The sequence below is a fragment of the Podarcis tiliguerta genome (assembly GCF_965153285.1).
Source record: "Podarcis tiliguerta genome assembly, chromosome: 6".
Lineage (NCBI taxonomy): Eukaryota > Metazoa > Chordata > Lepidosauria > Squamata > Lacertidae > Podarcis > Podarcis tiliguerta.
Genome location: NC_139539.1, coordinates 54,989,704 through 55,012,569, shown reverse-complemented (window position 1 = coordinate 55,012,569; position 22,866 = coordinate 54,989,704). Strand labels below are relative to the sequence as shown.

General features: G+C 41.3%; 2 protein-coding genes across 3 annotated transcripts in view; one reads left to right on the top strand and one right to left on the bottom strand.

Annotated features, from left to right (window-relative positions):
• The window catches only part of ZYG11B (zyg-11 family member B, cell cycle regulator), a 44,706-nt gene extending 22,985 nt beyond the window's left edge, over positions 1-21,721 (bottom strand). The window contains exons 1-3 of one of the 2 annotated variants that reach the window (XM_083448054.1): positions 21,621-21,721; positions 18,229-18,332; positions 5,863-5,914 (exon numbers count right to left, since the gene is read on the bottom strand). Coding sequence is in view for 1 of the 2 variants with exons in the window: in XM_083448053.1 (XP_083304179.1) it covers positions 2,372-2,374 (3 nt within the window). In the remaining variant the exon portion in view is untranslated. Of the gene's footprint in view, positions 1-2,371; positions 4,030-5,862; positions 5,915-18,228; positions 18,333-21,620 lie in introns of those variants that run through there. The other variant, XM_083448053.1, reaches the window with a different exon arrangement.
• Positions 4,185-7,088, top strand: COA7 (cytochrome c oxidase assembly factor 7). The gene is made up of 3 exons (XM_083448263.1): positions 4,185-4,318; positions 5,892-6,032; positions 6,319-7,088. The coding sequence occupies exons 1-3, from the start codon at positions 4,213-4,215 to the stop codon at positions 6,768-6,770; spliced, it is 699 nt and encodes a 232-aa protein (XP_083304389.1). The 5' UTR covers positions 4,185-4,212; the 3' UTR covers positions 6,771-7,088.
• Positions 21,722-22,866: the final 1,145 nt, after the last annotated feature.

The window sequence follows — 22,866 nt, the reverse complement described above, 5'->3', positions numbered from 1 at the left end:
CTTATGTTATGCCAAGGACCACAACTCTCTGATTAATTACACAATAAGGGGGGTGGACCTCAGCAGCCAGTCACTATTTTTAGTTGCTGAACTATAAATTGATCTATGGCCGCCACCACACCATTCCCAAATTCATTAGAATTATTTAAAGCCTTCTTGAAAAGCAATAATCCTAGCTGTGATAAAGCTGTGAAACTACAATTTTAATGTTTCTCCTGCATTCTGAACCAGGGAGTGAGTGGAGAGGGGGCAGACAAGAAAACTTAAAATACAGCTCCATTCTGCCACTTAATATATATTCATTTAAAATCAGATTTGCTTCAGAATCTTATTATTTAAAAGAAAACAAGGCAAACTACTGTGTCTTCAGAAATGCACTGCTTGTCTAACTGGAATTGCATTCTTTATGTAGCAATTTCTCTATGGTGAGCAAATGGAAAGCTTCAGATTCACATGACTGTCCACATCCCAACACTGTGTTGTGTCTCAAACTCAAAAGTATTTTAAAAGAGTAACCATTCAGTTTAAAAACAACAAAATGGTAGGTTATATTTTCTACCATAATTGTCACACAGATAAGGACCATTATTGTTCATCCTAAAGTGCTGAACTCTAGGGGCAATAAGCATGTTCAGCAAAATTGTATGACAGAGTTCTACAATATTAAACTGCAAATTGGGGCGGGGGGGTTGCATTTTAGCAAGGATTTGGGGAAAGAGGGGGGAACAAGATGCCATGCAGGCTGATGGTTAGACCAGCTGTGTGGAGGAGACAGAGAGATGGTGTTTTGGCTACCTTTGAATCCAATGCTACGCTGCTGTGAGGAGCAAGCCCCTCTTGAGATGTGATGCCCGGAACCCTCTTTCCAGACGGACTCAGGTGTAAATTTGTGTAAATAAACCATATTTAATAAAGACACTACAGTCTCTGGTGTGCCAAGACTCCTGGAATCTCACACTGCTCTGCAGAGATCAGGGTGGTCTGAAACATTCCAATGGACTGCAATGTCCACTTCACATGCACTCAAAAAAATCTGCTATTTTTACAACCATTTTTATATAGCTGTGATGAAAATGTGACAAACTGATATATCTTAAACATTCCCATACACATTGTTTCCCAATATAAAAATTATGGTTTAACTACTATTGTTAATTGTTTTCACTCACAAAGCAGTAGCATCAGATACAGTGCCAAAGCTGCCCATACAGTCTTAAAGATTCCCTCTTCTGCAAAACGATTCAGTATATAGGGGCACCATTTTCCTAAGCATCTAGCAACCCAGTTAACACAGCAGAGTCCACAGAATTCCTCCCCTTCAGTGGCATGAAGTTACAACATGCTACTGTAAGCACATGGAGGCTGCTGGGTGAAAAGTGGCATGACATTACTAGAAGCTGCAGCGATAATGTATAAAAGAGCTTATTAAATCAGCCAGTCCTAGTACTCCAATACATCCTCTGTTCAACAGGGTTATCCTGTGTGGTGAGCAGTTTTCCAAATTAAATTTTTCTTTGCAGCAGGTCTGTCACTCTGCAGCAGTGTCCCACAGGATTCTCCATGTGGCTACTGTAATAATACATGAAACGGCCCAGTCAGTCTTTGCCCGCCCCCTCTGTTTCCAGGAAGGCTGGCGATTATTTTCTCACCACACGGGGATGCATGGCAACAAAACAGCACTACAATAGCTTCAAAAACCAGCCAAGCTACTAGGCCAAGATCACTTGGTTATCTGTTCCTTTGCTTCCAGTGGCCTGTCAGACTCTCCATCAAGGTGACTTAAGAGCGGGTCTTCCCAGCCTCAACTTTCAATGTTATGTTTACAGCAGGAATAGTGTTTCTAATTCGCAGCAGCAAATGGTGCATAGGAATGGGGGGCAGGTATCTGCTGGTCGAGATGCACAGCCTTCTCTTGAGCATGCCATATTCCCAAGCACTTCCCTCGGGGAATTCTCCCGTTCCAATCGCCTGATCCTAGCGCTACCCTCCAGGTTTATTCGCATCCCGCCTCCGCCCCACGCTCTCCTTATGCCTATTCAGGTGGGCTGGCAGAGACGAACCACCCCGCTAACACCCATTAACCACCTCGGGGTTGACCAAACTGGGCAGGCTTCCACGCGAGCAAAAATCCCCCTCCCCGTCTGGGTAGGTGGAGGCTGACGGGTAAGCGATTCTTGCCTTTGCCAAAGCAAGATCCGCATTTGTGACGGCTCAGATAGGTATACCGGTGTAGGGGGAGGGAAGAGTATTCCGGATTTTTCCATCGGTCTGAAATCCAAGCGGCTGCTTCTCCCACCCGCTCCTCCCTCTCCGTACATACTCGGCGCTCTCCGCTTCCCACCCCCGAGCCACGCTCTCCCGGCCCCCTCACCATTTCTGCGCCGGGGACCCTCCGTCCTCAGTCTCTTGCTGCTGTTGCTGCTCTTCAGGGGCGGGCCCCGACCAGCGACAGGAGCGAGCCGGGGCCCCCCAGCCCAGCTGCCACCCTCGACCTGGAAGTGAATTTGCCTCGGCGGAGCCGGCGGAAAAAAACGAAAGAAGAAACACCAGCAAACACCCACACAGCTCCCGCCTCCTTTAAAGGAGACGCGCTCCGGCACCCGGGAAGCCTTCCAACATGCCCGAGCAAAGATGGCATTGGTCGTGCAACGCTATCAGACAGGAGTTCCCATTGAATTCGGTGCCCCTTGCTCTTCCCGATAAGTGGGTATAGGCTGGCAGCCCGCCTGAGTGATGGACAGTCCCCCCTGGGTTTCCGGGGCCAGAACAGATAACTGATAAAAGTGATGTCATTCAGTCAAATCATTCAAAAAAAGAGAGCCCCTAGGCCTGTACAGAGTAGTTCCCCTTACTACAGAGTAACCGCGAGACAGGGATCCTGACTTAGATAGTGAAGCTTCGAGGCAGATATAATCTCTGACACATTAAATATATATTTTGTAAAATTTCTAGGCCACTTTGTAAGAGGCTTACACGGGGAGTTTAAAACACCACACCACACGCAGCAAAATAGTACGTATAAAACCAGAGTTTAGATGCAATCGCTGTTAGCAAAGAGTTTAAAGAAAATCAATAGCAGGAATGAGAATAAAACCACAAAACAACCTATTCTTTACCACTGAAGTACAGTAAAACAACCTCCAGGCAACAAATGCACTAGATTGGAGAAAAACCAGCTCCCTCTTCTACTCACATATTTTGAGATTCATCATTCATACAAGGTGTTGGTGGGAATTCAAAAGCCGTATTATCATAATTATTTCAATTAACCAAAATGTCACAAATTTGTGAGCAAGCTTCTGAGTTCTCCAGCCATGTGAGAAACTGCCTCTGTTATGGTCCTAAAAGCAGCTGCCATCAAAATTAGCATTCAATCTGAATTTCCTTATATATTTGCATGAGCATATTCAAGGTCCCCCGCCCCGCCAATCCAAATATGCAAGAAGTTTTGCACGTCTTTGGTTTCCTTTTTGGGAGCCTTACAGCAAGTTTGATGTATTCATCATGACATTAACGGCTCAATCAAAACCAGGGATTTCCCTTCCAACGCATATTTTAAAGCAGCATACCAAAGGTGGGGTGTTTTGTTATTACTGTACTAGTAACCGCTGTTTTGAATTGTCACTGTGTTCATTTAGATTTGAGCCTTGCACAAAAAAATTAGAGACTGTTGGTATTCTACTCGTGCTTTTCAGGTAGGCTTAGAGTCCGTGAAAACAACCCATCTTGCTACAAGCAGGGGGTTTTGGGGGGCGAGATTTCTGTTTTACAGCGCGATCCTATACATGTTTACATGTTTCCGTGGAGCTTACACTAATATGTAAACATGCATGTGGCATTACTTTCCTGGGAGTAAGCGCGCTGAGCACAATGAAATTTAATCTCCGGTAAATATGTGTAAGATTGCACTCTTAACACAGCTGCTGCTCCTCTACAACTTGTCACTGGGATGAGCAGTTTCAGCTACAGTATTTCCGTGTGAATGCCTATGCTTACAGCTTGCGCTGCGACTCAACAGGCTCCCACCCGCCTCTTCAACCCCTTCGCTTCCTCCATAGGGCAGAGCGGAAGTTGCCTGTGCCGTGTACGTCGCTGATTTTCTTCCGCCTGGTGCAGGGGGGCAAGATTTCCTGGGACGCTTTCACCTTGCAGGCAGAAGCGCAAGTATATGCTGAGCGTTTTCCTTCCTCCCCTTCCCTTCTTTGCAGAGAAATGGCTGGGCTGATCAACTTCGAGGATGAAGAGGAGGTGAAGGAGTACTTAGACAATCTGGGTGTGGAGTTCAGCTTCCAGTGCTATAAGGAGAAAGATCCTGACGGTAAGGTGGAAGTAGCCGCGTGGCCAACATTGTTTGGTCTACGACGTTTTCCCCAGCGCTGGACATGCAGGCTGCAGTCCTCTCTGTCCAGTTACCTGGGAGTAAGCCCCATTGAACTCGGCGGGATTTATTTCTGAGTAGATGTGCGTAGCTCTGCACAATTAATTCAGGGTATTTACTTTTGAATAAATGTGTTTGTTTTCTTGGGTGTGTCACATAAGCATAGGTTACATAAAGATAATGAAAGCAGGTCCCACATTTATTCTGCCACCTTGATTTATTTGTAAACTTGCAGCAGACTAACCCAAAAAATGGGTATTTCATCCTCGGGTTTTTGAGTAGAAGCTTTACCGTAGTATCTGAAGGAGCGTCTCCACCCCCATCGTTCTACCTGGACACTGAGGTCCAGCACCGAGGGCCTTCTGGCGGTTCCCTCACTGCAAGAAGCCAAGTTACAGGGAACCAGGCAGAGGGCCTTCTCGGTAGTGGCGCCTTCCCTGTGGAACACTCTCCCACCAGATGTCAAAGAGAACAACTACTACCAGGCTTTTAGAAGACATCTGAAGGCAGCCCTGTTTAGGGAAGCTTTTAATGTTTGATGTATTTTAATATTCTTTTTGAAGCCGCCCAGAGTGGCTGGGAAGCCCAGCCAGATGGGTGGGGTATAAATAATAAATAACAAATTATTATTATTGTTATTATTATTATTATTTATTATCTGCAGTACTGAAATTATGAGTAGCTTTCAAAACAAACCAGCTGCACATTTAAGAAGCCTTGATCTGAAGCAGTGGTGAGAAAACCATTACCCTCTAGGTGACTACAATGCCCATATGTCCCAGCCATCAACATCTGGTTTCCTCATCTTTGCTCTAAAAGAAGTTGAGCAGAGATCAACAAGCCTTTCAAATAGATTTAGGTAAAAGTTCTCTGGAGCTTAAGGAAAGGACTACTGGGCAAATCAGTACTGTATTCTAATTTTGTTACCTGTGTACGCAGCCCCTTCGCTCCTCCCTTTGCTGAGCAAGCAGTCAAACTTCCCATAGTTGCCTGTTTCCACCAAACCAGGAAATTATGGTTACCAGCATTGGAACAAGCAATGAACTTAAGCTAACTTTAAAGCATAGTTAAATCTCCCCATATTTTCTGAAGCTAGTAACCCATGTTTCCAGAATTCAGAAGAGACAGGAAACATGGCTAATTAGAGACTTCCTGGTTTGATTTTTTGCACCTCAAAGTAATGGTGTATGTGTGAATAAAGTTTTCATTCACATTTTGGCTTTAAGATTAGATCATCCAAACTGAGTCAGTAGGGATCAGTCCCTTTTTACTTTTTTATTTTATATGGAAATATAGCATTAGGACCTGTTGGTCAATCCGATTTCAGACTCGGAAGTCAGCCCATTTTATGCCTTTCACTACATTACCAGGTAGCAGATGTTGGAGGAATCAACACCCTGTCCTAACTGATAAAAACAAAATCAAACAAGGAAGAAACCAAAGATTGCAAGTGAAGCACAAAAATGGGGATGGCATGATCATACCTTAAGTTTCCTTCATTGTGAAACCACAGGTTGTCACCGTCTTGCTGAGTACCTAGAGGGAGTAAAGAAAAACTTTGAGGGAGCTGCTAAAGTACTAAAGGACAATTGTGAAAAAAACCTGCACAGTGAGAGCTGCTACAAACTTGGAGCCTACTATGTTACTGGAAAAGGTAAGAAAGAACATCCCTCTCTACAACCCATTGTATCTCTATGTAAAAGGAAAAGCAATCCAAGTAAGGTTATTGAAAGCTTATGTAGCGCAGTGTAGTGGATGGTTTTTTTGCCTCAGTTCTCTTAGCTGCAGTATGGGAGTAGCACTGGACTTACTTTCAGGGGTGTTGTAAAGGACTCCTGCATTGCAGGGGGTTGGCCTACTACATGATCCTTGTGGTCCCTTTCAATTCTATAATTCTGTGAAAAGAACTATGTATAGAACAAATCATTTTCTCCCTGCAGGTGGGCTCCCTGCAGATTTGAAAACTGCCTACAACTGTTTTTTGAAGTCTTGTGAGAAAGGTGGGAAGAAATCCATAGATGCTTGTCACAATACTGGACTGCTGGCACATGATGGACGGGGCAATGATGATGAGAAGCCCAACGCACTCCTAGCCAGGGATTATTACAGTAAAGCTTGTGATGGCGGTTTTGCCCCCAGCTGCTTCAATCTTAGTGCAATATATCTCCAAGGAGCCCCTGGGATACCAAAGGATATGAACCAGGCTTTGGAATACTCTCTGAAAGCGTGCGACTTGGGACACATATGGGCATGTGCCAACGCTAGCCGAATGTACAAGCTGGGGGACGGAGTTGAGAAGGATGATGCCAAGGCAGAAACCCTAAAGAATAGAGCAAGAGACCTGCACAAAGAACAGCAGGCAGCTACAAGATCCTTAACATTTGGAGAGTAAGCCCAGCCAAGTGAATTATAGTTTTCTCAAGAAACATACTTTGTACAATAGTGCACAGACATTGGGTGGAGTTCAGCATTGCAGTATTGCAACATTGCTGCTTGCCAGACAGAATGATTCCCCCTCTCCTCCCCCTGCCTGCTGTTCTGGGGGTTCTCCAAACACCTGCCATGAGCCAATTTCGGGAGGCACTCAGCAGGAGGAAATGGGGGGAAAAGGTATAGAATTTGATTCAAAAAACTTATTTGTGTGAATGGCTGTCTCTCTTTGCCTGTACAAATTATTGTTTTGTAAACACAATAAAAACCAATATTTTTAGGACATGGGTGATTTTTTTGGTAGCTCAATCTTTAGAGGAGAAAATGTTGTATTTAAAACTATAACGTGAAAACTGCTGTAAACTAAACCATTGTTTCTAGCATGTAATTCTCAAATACATCAGGATTACATACACTGAGTTAACAGTCCAGTGGGATCTGTTGTTTCTAATAAACTCTTTTCTGCAGCAAGCCCCTTTATTCGTTTTCAGAAAGCAGAAATTGTATCTTTAGAAAAAGAAGCAACTGGCCAACTCCACTCATGTAATACTTTGCAGATGGGTAAAGGGATGTGCTAATATGCTATTAAAGCCATCAATACCAAATGCATTAATTAGGAAGCACATTCCATTAATTTCAGTAGCACAAGCTTTGAGGGGAATATGGTTTGAATAACTGTATTGAGTGATAATATAATTGAATATCTTATTTCTTGCTTACATGGGGAATAAGTATGTGAAACTTTACTTTTTTTAACCATGCTGTTTCTAGGCAACTCCTATACTTATCATGCACTAATCTTTATTTTGTGATCTAAGTGTAGCAGATTAAATTATTTTCAGCTGGGTTTTGGTTTTTTTGCAAGTTAATTTATACAAGCATCCCATTTACTATTGCAAATGGATGACTACTTATATAGATTATCGGGGGGGGGGGGACTTATAGAAGTTGCCAAAAGAAGGGACACTTATGATCATAATTCATTTTAAATTCAGGCCCAGTTCACATAATATTGAGCAACAAACTAGCATGCAGTTCCAGGAATAAGCTTGTGATTTGTCTGCTCACAAATGCATCTGACACCTTGCCTACGTGAGGTAGGGCAATATGTTTCACAACGCAGTTATTTTTCCCTGTGGGCAATTAGGAATGTTCATGAAGACGACAAAACTATTCACTAGTCCTCAAACTTCTACACATCACTTCAGAAAACATGAGAATCAAAATTGTTTCTGAACACCATTCAGCTCTCTTGGCTTGTAAACTGTTTTCTATGGAGTTTGAGCGGTTAATTTGTATTCTTTCCTATTTCTGAAGGGTTCTTTAATAGCTGAATCCATGACTGATTGTGTAGGATCAGTTTGTGACATCAGTCAGTGCACGGTTTATTACTTTAATTACCAGTAACTTCTTCAGAATAATCTGCTACCTTTTTCTGTCACTAGGAGGCACCCTAGTTTTAAAATTCACATTACATTTACCTTTTTAGTCTCATATGTTTGTGTATAGGAAACACATTTTTATTCCCTTCAGGGTGGTGATTTAAATTCTGAAATAACTGAGTGTAATTTGTAATAATTAGGTTTGGGTCCAAATAACAGTTGTAACTGATAAAAGCAAAAAATAAAACATCTCCCAGGTTTCTCAGCAGTATTTCTCACATGCCTTCCTTATAGCCTGCAGCTTTCTATCATGAGTGTGGATAGTATAATTACTCAAACATTCCTTAGTTCTATTAGTGTGCCTTATTTCCGCATCATCCCACAGGTTTGACTTCTGCTGAGGACCTTCCTTTCATTGCTGCCTTGTGCTTGTTAAATGTTGAATTTCTTATATAAATATTCAGTGTCCTGTATCTTAAAAATGAATATTTTATCAGCACCATCAGGAAGGAGCTCAGCTATTAACCCTACAACTTGTATCCTATGCATCTTTATAACAATGGTATCAAATTCTTCATAAGCAAATCAAAAGAGGGATGAGACGTTTTCAAAGTCAGTAAGAAAATACACAAATTCCTCAGCACTTCAGTTTTTTAATCTATGCCATTCCTGATGGGATTTAAGAGTTGCAGATGTGTCTACTCTATTGGAATATAATTGTTCAACCTGATTAGAACCCGTATCTGCTTCTTGAAGCAATGTATATACCCAGATGGTGCTTTGGAAACTTCTTTGTTGTTTACCAAGACTTCAGTATTGCCTGTTTGGTTCGGAACAAAAGGAGTGACATAAACCATCAATTCTAATTATTTGATGCAGATGACATGGAACTAATAGGTGTGTTCCTTCCAAATGGAGAACGTGGTCAGCAGAGGAAAACATTTGTAGCTACTATATAAGTGACTTCCAAACACTAGTAAATAGACATGCTCACCCAAATTAGAGGAAGCAAACCATCTTGTTTACTACAGTTACAGAATTTCTATAAAATGAAGGGGTACCAGTTCCTTTTCTATGCCTAAAAGCTTGCATTGAACTCCTGTAAGGGTGCTTTACTCTGGAGCTAGGTTTAATAAGCAACTCTTTTTTAAAAAAGTCTTCCCTCTGAAGACTTTGTCTCTACATCGCCTTTTGCTTCATAAATAGTGACTCAAATGTATGATCTGTTCCAGAACAAGATACTTTAATTATTTATACTTTGAGTTTATTTTGGTTTGGTTTTATTTAGTGTCATTAATGCTCCTCGTGCTTTTCAGAGCATGAGCGGACAGCTTACAACCCCAAAGTTTACAGCCTAAATTTCAATGCAGGGGAAACAACAGAAGTAGTAGTGGATGGAGGCAGGGGTATAAACAGAAAAGAACATGCATTTATTTCTCTTACACATATTTAAATTTAGTTCCAGTAGGGTATGCAAGCAATTAATACTCATCAACGTTACTCTTCTGACAAAAGGCCTCTTAAAAAAACCCCCAAAACTCAACACCATTCTTTAGAGACAGTGGCTAAATTAAATTCTTTAGATTCCAGTTAAGGAAAGATCATCCACTGTTCCCATTGGGATACAGAATCAATTTAGTCTGATCTATTTGAGAATAGTCAATTAACTTTGAAGTAATAAGACGGATGTCCACAGTTGGATACCACTACCATTTATTGAGTTCACTGGCATTTTAAATAAATACTCTCTTTGGAATCAAACATGAGAAGTCGGTGAATTGAAATTTTACCTTGATTATATCCATTGTAGTGTTTTACAAGGAAAACATGAAGATTGGTCTATCACACTGAAGGACAATATGAAAACTGGTAGATAGTATCAACAGATGGGAGCAAAGATCCTTTATCTGCTAGCTGTTGAACTTTATTATACTTTCCCCCAAGTGGCACAAGTACCCCCAAGTGGAATTGTTTTGGTGTTTCTGTTGACATTGCATCATCTCCCTTTCACCGCAGAATCTACAATGGTTACAAGGATGACCAGAGGTGGTGGGGATTAGGATATGTGGGTTAAATTCAGTGAAGTCATTGCACTTGTGGAATGACTTCTGCTTACACATTAAAACTTCCCTTCCCTTTCCCCACCACACTCCCACAGTGCTCCATTCTAATATGGGAATGTGAAATAATGAGAAACGAGGAGACAACTTGCTAGCCACAGGTAGAATCAGGCTTCTAGAAGAACTTTTCAGGGCAGGAGAGAGCTGAGTAATTGCAAGCAGAGATTGCAAGGACATCAAAAGAGACTGAAGATGAGAGAAGGGGACACAATGGGATGGGGCAACAGTTGGGGAGAGGTAGGAGTAGTAGTGATAAGGGAGAAGCAAAGTGAGCCAGCTTGAAGGGTAATCAGCATTGTTCAACTTTGGGTCCCCAGATGTTGCTGAACCACAACTCCCATCATTCTCAGCAGGCTTAGCCGGTGATCAGGGATGATGGGAACTGTGACCCAACAGGGTATACAGATTGTACTGGTGAAGGAGAACTGACACCCAGTCTTGCCAACATCCCCCTTGCCAAGAGTCTTAGTGTCAAGAGAGGAGATAAAGTAGAAATTATTCTTCAGATTTGCCTCTGGAAAATCAAATCTTAAGAAACAGGTTGTATAAGGTGTATATTAAATAGTCAAATCCTATGGGATTATTTAATAATTTTGGGGACACTAGGAATTATAGATTATCATGGGCATGAGCTGACGGCATAATTTTTTATATATTTGTCTAAACATACTATGAAATACTTAATATGTATATTTCATTTATCTTTGAAGTGGTTGGATGATAGCATTTCTTGAACTCTTGCTGAACTCACAGTAATGTTTTTTCGACCGTTCATAATAAAATGCAGCAAAATCAATGCAATTAGGACTTCTGAGAGGTTTACATTATTGGATTGAGCTATGAAAAGAAGCAGAGAACAACACTCTTCACAATATGAAAGAACCTGCTCAAAAACAAGTAGTTGGAAATTAGCGTAACAATTTAGAAGCATTCATTAGGGAAGATGTTGTGAAGTACTCCTCTAACATAGGTGGGTATCATCAACCTTTTAGATCAGGGGTCCCCAAACTAAGGCCCGCGGGCCGGATAATGCCCCAGGGACTCATTTATCTGCCTGACGGCAACCCCTGTGGCCCGCTGCCGCCGCCTGCTCTTACCGGCACTGCGCGGCTGCCCACTTCTGGGTCGGAGGAGCACCAGAAATAGCTTGTGTGCATGTGCAAGCGTTATTTCTGGTGCACATCCAGGTCGGAGGAAGCCCGTGCACATGTGCACATGCTATTTCCGGTGCTCCTCCAACCCGAAAGTGCACTGGAAATAGCGTGTGCACATGCGTATCGGCATGCACTCCCCCGCCCTCTGGCCCACTGCGCAATCGGCGCTGGAGACACTGGCCCGAGGCACGGTAAGTTTGCTGACCCCCGTTTTAGACCCAGGACCCACTTTTAACCCAAACATGCATTTTGGAACCCATTCCTTAATCTTTTACCACATATTAGTGCTTCTGTTGCGACCAAGCTTGAATTGGGCTACCACCCTCTATCGAGTCCTGACCCACCAGTTGAAGACAAGTGCTATAATAGATGCAATGTCTACAACAGGTTTTCTTAATCCTTGTGTAGATGGTGGATAGCTTGCTTCCGAAGTCTCATAACTGATGCTATTCCTTTTTTCCATGCTGCCTTCAAAAAGACAAGCATTTGGTTGTGCAATTTAAGTAATAGTGTAACCCTCTTACATGTCAACTCAGAAGCAAGCCCCATTATTCCCAGGTAGAATTTTAATGGGAAACCTTGTTTGTATCCCTTTATTTAATGCAGAAATAATCTCATTTGGAATTTATACAGCACATTTTCCTAAGTGCTCGGAGCACTTCACGGCTGCTATTGGAATAATCTTTTCTTTTTAAAAACTGTGTTATATGAACATTCGCATCACAGATGCAGGGCTGAAGCTCAGTGATAATGGCCTGCCTAAGGCTACCAAGTACATTTGTGACAGAGGTGACATCTGTACCAGAAACTCGGTACTTATGCACTGAACCAGTTTGCACTAGTTATGATACTGAGGAGCCCCATGGGGGTGGGGGCAGAAGAACTGCAATATGTTGAATATAGTGTATTTATAACAATTCTTATTAAATATACCAATGTGATATAAGATGTGCAAATAGAACCTGTAACAAAATGTTGCAGTGTTGAGTGCTCTTGTCTAGTGTGCAACCCACCCACCCATACCTTCCTCCAAGATATTTCATTCCCCCCTCCTTTTTTCTTTTTCTTTTTTGCAGCTCCCAACAGCCAGCGTCCTGTGCCCATTGTGCAATCTCAGTCTCATCGAAGTAGGTTGGGAGAGGGGGATTTTCCTGGATATTTGTTGTGCTTCTGCAAACAGGATTCCCCCAAGACTGCTGATACAGCCCTCTTGTATATGGATGCTGCCGTTTTGGTTTCAATAAGCAACAGCATTCACCATTCAATGCTGGAAATGTAAGGAAGAATAATGAAACAAGATACAAAGCTATTGCAGTTTACAAAGCTATTAGCAATATGGGGGGAGTTCCATATCTCAGTGGTAGAGCATCTGTTTTGCTTGCCGAAGGCCCCACGTTCAATTCCTGACATTTCCAGGGAGGGCTGGGAAAGAACTGCTGCCTGCCAGGGGAGACCATACTGAGATAGATGGATGCATGGTCTGGCTGTATCTGGCAGCTTCCTATCATATGTATGATAAACACAGAGAAAGAAAAATCCATTTCTGTTAATGTCCTAATTGTGTTTCCCTCGTTTAACAGATTTTTAGTCTCCTTGACAAGTAGTCAAGCAGATAGGCTGTTACAGCATATGCTTTTTTTATCGTAAAAGAAAATGAACAACTAACATCCATCCACATTGCACTAGGATAAAAATGTAATCAATAGGTGTGGTAACTTAAGCTTATTAGGGACACCACAGTGAGATTCTCTTTCAAAAGATGTGTCAATAAAATCCTGCTCATATATAAATGTCTCTTTATTGCAGTTAGCAACAAAATAGTAGAAATATCATCTGGCAGACACCCTGCACTAACAGCTGAGTAATGCCCAATTCCTATGGAGGATTTCCACACACATGTCCCATATTTGATGGATTACTACTGAGACATTACTGTATCAGAAATTTATCTTTGTTTCTATGCTGCTGACAAAAGAATCATGCAATGAATCATTTTATTGCTCATAATAGGCCTTTAAAAAAAATGAAACTCCAACAATCATGTATTTGGAGGAGAAGAAGTAAAGGGGTCTGAATCCAGCCCTTCACTCCCTCACCTGGGTAACTGATTGACAGGATGTATACCCTTTCTTTTCTTTTTTTAAAGTTTTTTATTTATACAGCAAGAAAGACAAACAAACAAACAAAGAACACAAATACCAAATTATACACAAATTACAAAAATAACCATAGACACATAATATTCTTAGCAAACAATAAAACATCTATTGGTCTTAACACTAAAGACCCGACCTCCCATCTATTCCATACTTCTAATTCATATTACTTATTGCCAATACACATTTTTTCTTATAATTAAACTTATTCTCATTAAATCTAGTTTCTTATATCTACCTTACAACTATTACTGAAGTTCCTCGAATGCTGCAACAGAATTTAAACTACTATATTTATTTTTCAGATATTCTTTGAAAACCTCCCATTTAGAAACAAATTCCTGTTTTGATTTATTCTTTATTTTTTCTGATAAACCATCTAACTCGGCATATTCTGTCAGCTTTTGGATCCAATCTTGAATAGAGGGGATTTCATTACTCTTCCATTTTGCTGTGATCAAAACTCTTGCTGCTGCCGTGGCATATAAAAAGATACCCTTCCTCTTTTGTGGAATATCCAAATCTGTTATTCCTAGGAGGTAGGCCTCTGGTTTTTTATTGAAAGAGGTCTTTAGCATTTTTTGCAGTTCTGCATGTATACTCTCCCAGAATACCTGTATTTTCCTACATATCCACCACATATGGAAGAATGTTCCTGAGTCTCCGCATCTCCAACAATTACTTGATACATTTTTATACATTTTTGAAAGCTTCCATGGTGTTAGATACCATCGATGTTGCATTTTTTGAAAGTTCTCTCTAATTGTGTAACAATTTGTGAATTTCCAATTGATCTTCCATAAATTTTCCCATTGGGCCATGGTTATTGAGTGGCCAAAATCCTGGGACCACCTCACCATTGCCACTGTTACCTCCTCCTCCTTGACCGTCCAGTCAAGGAGGAGTCGGTAAGTTTTGGAAAGGGTTTTTCTTTTAGAATTTACAAGATCAGATTCAAATCGGGAAATTTCTGTTGAGAACCCCTTTTGTTTGTCAGATTTAAATTTTTCAAATAACTGATGGTATTGGAACCAGTCTGAAATATGGTCTCTTATTTCCTCAAAGTTTTTTAATTTTATTTGGTTATCTTCATTTTTTAGAAGTATTTTATATGTTGGCCAGCTTTCCTGAGTATTTTTCCGTTTTACTGCTATGGCTTCTACTGGAGAAGTATACCCTTTCTAAAAGAGTTTCACATGTACAGGCCAGGTATTGTATTAGATAATTAGGAAATGAAAGTACACATTAAACCTGTTTGCACAAGTGGTTCCCCATTAGAAGGTATAGATGGCCTCTTACTAGATTGTAAATAAGGTTGATCATATTAATGCAGGGATGAGGAACCTGTGGCTCACCAGCTGTTTCTGGATTCCAGCTTCCATCTGCCCTAGATAGTATGGCCAATGGTGAGGAATTATGGGAGCAGCATCTTGATGGAGGATCCAGAAGGCTTTTATGTTATCTTGTGGGATTTTATGTCCTTTGCTTTGGACTTTGATGCTCAACATTCACCATTCTTGCCAGCTCAGGAAATACGGATGTTTCAATTTATATTGTTGTCCAGCAGGAGTTTTGTTAGCAGGGCAGGCTTTTGTTAGGGGGGAAAGGACCTCAGATTTTTATTGATTTGTACTGATGGGGGGGGGCAGCTGCCCCTCCGCCCCCCTTGGCTATGCCCATGACAGGTTCCACATCCCTCCTCCACTTAGATCAGCAATCATCAGAAAGGTATTACCAGGAAGCAAGCAGCCAAAGATTCAGCAACGAGTTCATTTTCATGTTTTTTTCAATCCTCATGTAAAGCTGGCTTCAGCCCTTCATGACAATAGGCAGCCCACCTGTGCTTTTGGAATTGAAGTTGCCCTTATTTCATTTCATATCCTTGAGAGAACATTGGTTTGCTGTGGACACTTGAGGAACATACGGTACTTGACTCCCTCACGCCAATACCAATTTAAGCCTGAGTTGTATCTGGCTGTAAGGTAGGCGGGGGCAAGCAGGAACGCAATGTGATTCTGTTGCAGCTGAAAGGAATGGAGTTCTCAGAGACAAATTGGTAGGAGACCTTGAGACTTCAAAAAGAAACGGGACCTTTCTTTCCTCTAATGAAAAGAGTGGTGGAGAGTCCTTGAAACATAATTAAGTAGGTTGCTTTACTTTTACACCTGAAATAATTTATTTAAAGATATTGATTGTATCCAATATCCAGTGAAGAGGCATTTCATGTTCCCATGGTTGGAATTCACCATTACCAGTGGCCATGGCAAACCTGCTTTCTTTTTTCCTTACAGTTGCTATTTTAAAAAATGCCACTGCAAGTGGCAGCAGCAAGAGGGGTAGGCATGGCTACTATTTGTATTATTGTATGGCACCCCAGTCTTTGAGAAGTGTGAGACTTCAGGGATTCCAGGCACCCAGGGTTCAGTTTCCTTGGAATAGCAATCAGGTGTGGCTCTGTCTCCAAGCCGCCCAGTCTGCAGCCTTCTCACTTCTAGCTTTCGCACCTTAACACTCAACTCTGGCCTTTGTCTTTCTAACTCACTACTTCCTTTGTTACCTTAACAACCCATACTTTGGGGGCCATTATCAAGAAGCTTGTCTGGCTATCCCAGCAATTGGATCCTCGTTGGATTCAGGAATTAGAAGGGACTCAGGCATATAGCCTAACCCCCTCCACCCCAAACTCACAACAGTATCCTCCACAATGCCTTGCACCTAACAGCATTCCAGGGCATGGATGTGTGTGTGAAATGGTAGCCACCATAAGAGATGATGGGGAATATTTGAAGAACAAAGTGGTCTTCTTTTCCTTGGGTGGGGGGGCAGAGGAAAAGAAAAGTATATGAAGAGTTTTGTACCAGCTCTACATACTTTTTGTGTTTGACTCTTACATCATGTTGGCTCAACCATGATTTCTCTAGTTTGTTTTTTCCCCCAAGGCTAACTGGACTTAAGAACTAGAATAATATATTTTTTTTAATAAAGTATTCATTTGTAAGCAATAAATGCTTTCATTTATTTTATTCCCATATATGATGGGACAGAAGGATTCTGGTGGTAAGTACTGTTTTTGTCCATCTTGTTTGGTGATGGTACATGTTTTTTGAACTTAATATTGTCAGTTCAGAAAAAGTACCGGCATTGCATTTATCTAGATAATACCCTCAGTTCTGAACTGAGATACCCATTACTTTGAGGACCATAATTGAATATCCAAGCCGAATGAAAAATTGCAGACCTGCCCTGTGCCTTCTTCAATAGAAATTGTTCATAAAGTGACCTATTGAAACTAGCATTCAACGAACAGTAGCCCTCTGTGTGGGCAAGCCGCATGATCTTAATTTTTTAACTTACTCACCTTTTAGCCATATTGAACAGTGCACTTTAGAGTTTATTTCAACATGGAGCTGCTGGATTCTGAGAATTAATGGATTCTGAGTATACTTCAGACAAATAGATAAAAGCTGTTATAGCATAACAGAACCTTTTGACCTTCCTACTGCGAGACCTTCCTACTGTGGAATGTGCACTCATAACATAAAGCTAGAGATGCTTTGGTCTAAACCAGGGGTGGGGAAACTGCAGCATTCCAGTTGTTGGGCTTCAACTCCCATCAGCCTCAGCCGGCAGGGGTATGGGAGTTGTAGTCCAAGAGCATCTGAAGGACTACAGGTTCCCTATCACTGACTTAAATTTTAAGCTAATAATGAACGATTAACAATCAACATGGCTGAATTTATAAGTCAGTAATAACAGATGAAAATAAGAATTCGTTATAGTGCTGGTAGCAAGCATTTCCCCGAAATCCTTTCCCAACCAGCATTGCCAATAGTTATGTATGATGCGATTTGTAGTCCAACAACAACTGGCCACACATTCCCCATCCTTGCCAAACGTGAAGACGAGGCATACGTGTTGCCCTCAAGCTTACATATAAGAAGACAGCGTATACAAAGCAAAGGACTGGAAGAAGAAGAGTGAGGAGAAAAGTTGGTTTGATAATATTATATCCACCTGGACCAAGGCTAGTGGTGACGCTTGGGCAGAAGTGTTGAAACTGCAAGATGCCATTGTGGCAATCACACAGGGTCCCCGAACATTTCACCGTCTATTGATCCCTGTGCCACCACTTTATTTCCCGCTGCCACCACCCAGGCCCTACCTGGTACAATACTGAGTCCAGTCAGGATTAAATTGGAACATAAACTTTTGTTTATTTATTGCAGTTTAACAAGCGTGTGGTTTCATTAATGGTATCGGTCAATTACATTCATGGGGTGCCTATGCAGACCTATAACTTCCGCTACCTGCTCTTACTCACTAAACCACCTCTCAGATATTTACTTGTCTTCCTAGCCCCAAGGTTCTGATTGGGTAACTCTCATATGTTAACGTCACAGCCATTACTTCTCTTGTTTGCCAAGAGCCTATTCCCTTGTTTCTATAGTCACAGGAAAATACTGAGTGGCAATTGTAGTAGACGTTTTAGGTAACCCTTTGTTTATGGACCAACTAATAGCATTTATCTCTTGCAAACGCAAGTGAATAAAATGAACTACAGATTGATAACAGCAAAAAAATGTATAGAGGAAGAAGTAGATCGCCTACCTAGTATGTGGACTGAAATTTTGTTATAGATGGAGATCGAAATTCTTCTCTCAAACTTTAAAACCATCTTTTTAAAATGTGTACAGGACATACTTCCAAGGATCCTGAAGAAGTAAACAGCACGAAATGAGAATGCAGTGATAAATTTGGCACCTAAATGTCCCCACTCTACAGCAGCCTCAAGTACAGCACTATTTTCCTCATAGGAGTGAATGACAACCTATACCAAAAGGGAAATGAAAGGGGGGCACTTAAGGAGACCTTTGGAGTGAGGAGGAAATTTGCTGCTTATCCCAGGTGACCCTAGCCATAGAGTATCAAGGATGCTCCAGAAGCAGTGTAACTTTATTTGTTACCAAACATATCCTAGTTTGTTGAATGCTCTCTCCAGGGAAGCGAGCCTGGAACATTCATTACCTATCTTTAGGTGCCAGGCAAAAACATTCCTCTTTCCCTAGGCTTTTGGCTAATTAAACAATCTATGGCCTTTTAAATTGTAGAGGATGCTGTTTTGTCTATTACTATGTTACATATTTTTGTTTTTATATTGTAAATCGCTCTATGATCCTCAGATGAAGAGTAGTACAAAAATTTAATTAATAAATAAATACTCCCAATTGCCCTTTCTTATTTTAATTATATGATATGGACTTCTATTTTCCTCATTGTGTTGCATGTCTGTTTTTCCCGGCCAACGCACCAAGAAATGTAGCCTTATGAGGCTTTGCCCTCGGGTGGGAAAAATATTGCGCCCGGGAAAGGGAAGTGGGAGTCAACAGATACTCAAGGAATAGTTTCAGAGAAAAAGCTTTATTTCTACCATCCATGAACTGGTAGAAGGAGCAAGTGTGATAACTCAGAAAAAGCATGCACGGGTTCACAGTCATGTGCACAGAGCATATATACCCCTTTCCAGTTCCCTCCCCCTTTCTCCTCCTTTTCCAGGAGTCCTGCCCATGAGTTCCTCTGAGCATGAACAGAAAGCTGTCTTGGGACTATTGGACTCTTGGCACCCTTCCCAGGGAAGGGGAGTAAGAGCCAAGGGGTCGAGGAGCCCTGGTGGTTCAGCATGTCCAAAGATGTTGCAACTGAATGAGATAAGATTCGTTTCTCAGGCCTGCTTTGAACAGAGTCTATTCATTAGCTTTTAAAAGTAACATTTTGCCTATGCACAGCACCTTGTGAGAAAAGCAGAGAAGAGCAGAAAAAAGCTGCTTTGGATCTTTAGAAGACAAAAGGAATTTTGGACAGTTTTGAGGCCTGGTTGGGGGGGTGACTTCGAGCCTAGGTGGGGTCACCTGTCCTCACCTCCTACATCTTAATATATTTTAGGTAGCATCTTTTTTAGGTTGCTCCCAAACAATTATTTCAAATTGTACACTGCTTTTATGTGTTTAATAGACAACTCCATTAAATTATTAAGGCAACGGCATCTGTCTCCAACTAGTCTGGCTAAAATATATGGTGACACTATAGTTAATTTCAAAGTGTGACATGATTTTTGAATAGCTGATTTGATTTTTAAGAGGGGGCATAGGGTAGCTCTGGCTCCACCCCCAATGCTGACATGTGGCCCCCGATAGAGGCAATAAAACAGAAGCACTGGATTTTATATATACTGCATTGAACTAAGCAGCCCAAATTTGGCAGGTCTCTAGTCATTTTTCATGAGTGTTAAAAATAACTGCTAATCTACTTCAACAAGGAGGCAGGAAATGCCATCTCCTTGGTAGTGATGACGATGATTAAGGCAGACAAATCATGCGTGAGTAGTAAATTGCTTTCCCGCTGCACAAAGCAGCCCTGTATTATTTGCTATCTGCCTGTTATGTATAATTTTGACATGAATCCCTTGCACACCGTGCCTGTTTACAGGCCAGAACAAAGGTGGGGCCAGGCAAAGCAATTGGCTTGGGCCTACGTTTTGAGGCCTACCCCAAGCCCCTCTGGTAGGCGCAAAGGGGGACCCTTTGGTAAAGATGGTTGAAATAGGGCCTACATTTCCCACCTGACCTGGGCCTATTACCTGTCTGTGCAGTTTGTGTATTCTGAAATTATTCTGATTTTTCACAGTAGGAAGAAAATAGCTAATTTTGCTGAAAATTGCACTAGTATGTCAGGCAACTTTGTAACATTTAGAGAAGAAGAAGGGGGTGGGAGAATGAAGATTCCTAATTGGATTTATTTTGTTTGCATGATTTAAATGAATGCAGAACAAAATATGCCTAAAAATATGATAGTAACATTTGAGGATTTGTCTGCGTGAGAAAGAGCTGGCCAAAATTAGCCAGGACGTTCTCTCTCTCTCAGTTTTTGCAGTTGGATTTGTTACAATCATAATGCCCAAATGGCAAGTTAACTGGTGATATCGCAGAGAAAACAAATATAGGAGATGGAGTACAGTCTTCAACAATGCATAATGGTGTGCCTTCGGAGTATGCAGAGAAACTCAGGCAGTGATCCTTGGTATGGAACTTGAGGTGAGGTAAGTATGTCACTATCGTCATCTGTGAAATATTGCTGGGTGTGTTTTAGTAATTCAGACAAATGCAGCATAAATCCATGATGCACTGGAATCATGTATCTAAGAGTTTTCTAGACGCCCCCATGTATAAGACACCCCCTATTTTGGGGGACTCTGATCTAAGAAAATGAGGGGAGATGGCCCTCATGTATAAGACAGCCCCTAATTTTGGACATCATCTTTAAGGAAAAAAACCTAGTCTTATACATGGGAAAATACAGTAAGTGTAGGATACGTTTAAAAATATTACACTCATCTTTATGGAAAGGAAAATACGATCTTTCAATTTATATTCAAAATTTCATTTCCCCTCAGATTCTACCCTCCCCCATTTTTCTGGACCTTCATACCACTGGGCTTTGCCCCACTACCTATAGTTTATCCTTCTGCAGCTAGCAACCATGTGACATCAGTCAAGGCTCCTGCCTTGTGACATCACTCTGCCTTGTGACATCACCAGGATTTGGGAACTAGCAATTTTAATTAAGGTTTCATAGCATCCTATTACTATCTCTCCCACAAAAATCTATAGATGTTTTAAATAGGGGGTTCATAAAATTCACCTGTTATTTTTATAGATGCTATGGCCACTTTCAGAATAATGAACATCCTATTTGAGATCCCCCCCCCCCCAATTGAAAGGGTATAATTTGGATTTAGCAGTGGCAAAAGAGGCATATATTTCACCTAAACACATCCTAGTGACATTATGATATTTTTGTTCCTTAATATGCATCAGCTGAAGAAACAAAATATCCCCATTTCTTTCTTCAGAAATTGGGCAATTTTCGGTACTTTGACTGCTAAGTCATTTAATATTTAAGGTTTAAAATGCCATTTTTTCAGTGAATGAAAGAGAGAAGATTACCTGCTGTTCATTTGATTAGATGAGCAGGCCATGCTGAAGGAGGTCTCTCTTAACAGTGTCTGACCAAAGCCAAGCCTTGTCAAGAACTAAAACCAGCAAGGGAGGTGTTGAGATGTACCCTTAGCAACTAGTGATGTCTATCGACATAACAAAGGCTACTTGTGATGTCACAAAGGCAACCTATTATCTAAGGGCCACATATGAGGATTTGACCCAGCTGACTTTTTCAAAGTGAAAACCCCATTACCCACTGGTTTTTAAAGAAAGCAATTTACGCAATCATGGTTGAAGAAGAAGAAGAGTTTGGATTTGATATCCCGCCTTTCACTCCCTTTAAGGAGTCTCAAAGCGGCTAACATTCTCCTTTCCCTTCCTCCCCCACAACAAACACTCTGTGAGGTGAGTGGGGCTGAGAGACTTCAAAGAAGTGTGACTGGCCCAAGGTCACCCAGCAGCTGCATGTGGAGGAGCGGAGACGCGAACCCGGTTCCCCAGATTACGAGACTACCGCTCTTAAGCACTACACCACACTGGCTCTCAGTTGGAGGGTTTGATGTGAAATGTATAGTGTGTTGTTGGTGCAGATGTTTCAAGGATGGTGTGTTTTTTTGTCAGTCACATAGAAATAAACCTCCAGCACTGCTCAAAAGTTGAGTCTAGCCCTTTCACAAGATTTGAGACTGTGAGGTTATAGGTTTGAATCCTATGAATGGGTAGCTTATTTGAATAGCCTGCAATATTTCCAGCTGAAAATCTGGCAGCTATAAAGGAATCTCTAGTATCAGGCTCAGGAAAACTTCCTGGAGAGAACCCATTGGAGAGTTGCTTGATGGGCCAATGGTCTGGCTGAAGATAATTTCAAACCTTGGAATCCATAACCTGATGTTAATCATCATGCTACAGTTGTTAGACTGTCTTCTCACTGGTTTAAACTACTGTTTCTTCTGGCAATCAATTTAGAGTTTGAAATACTGAATTAAAAATATATAATATGAATTTATATATTATTGTTTTGTTTAAAACCAGTTTCAGAAGTTTTACAATCTGAGATAAGGGCCTAGGGTTCCCCAAGGCTGAACCTGTTTTGAAAGCTCCAGCGTATTATTTATTCATTGATTACAATTTTTATCTGCTTGTTACCCAAAGGTGCCTAATCGATTTAAAACACATTGGAAAACATAAACATAAATACATTATTATACCACACACACACAGAACCTCCCATAATAGCCACAGGAAGCTTTGA

Coding starts and splice junctions, on each gene's coding strand:
- COA7 (XM_083448263.1), top strand. CDS start 4,213: ATGGCTGGGCTGATCAACTTCGAGGATGAAGAGGAGGTGAAGGAGTAC. Junction 4,319..5,891: donor TAAGGAGAAAGATCCTGACG/GTAAGGTGGAAG, acceptor GTGAAACCACAG/GTTGTCACCGTCTTGCTGAG. Junction 6,033..6,318: donor CTACTATGTTACTGGAAAAG/GTAAGAAAGAAC, acceptor TTCTCCCTGCAG/GTGGGCTCCCTGCAGATTTG.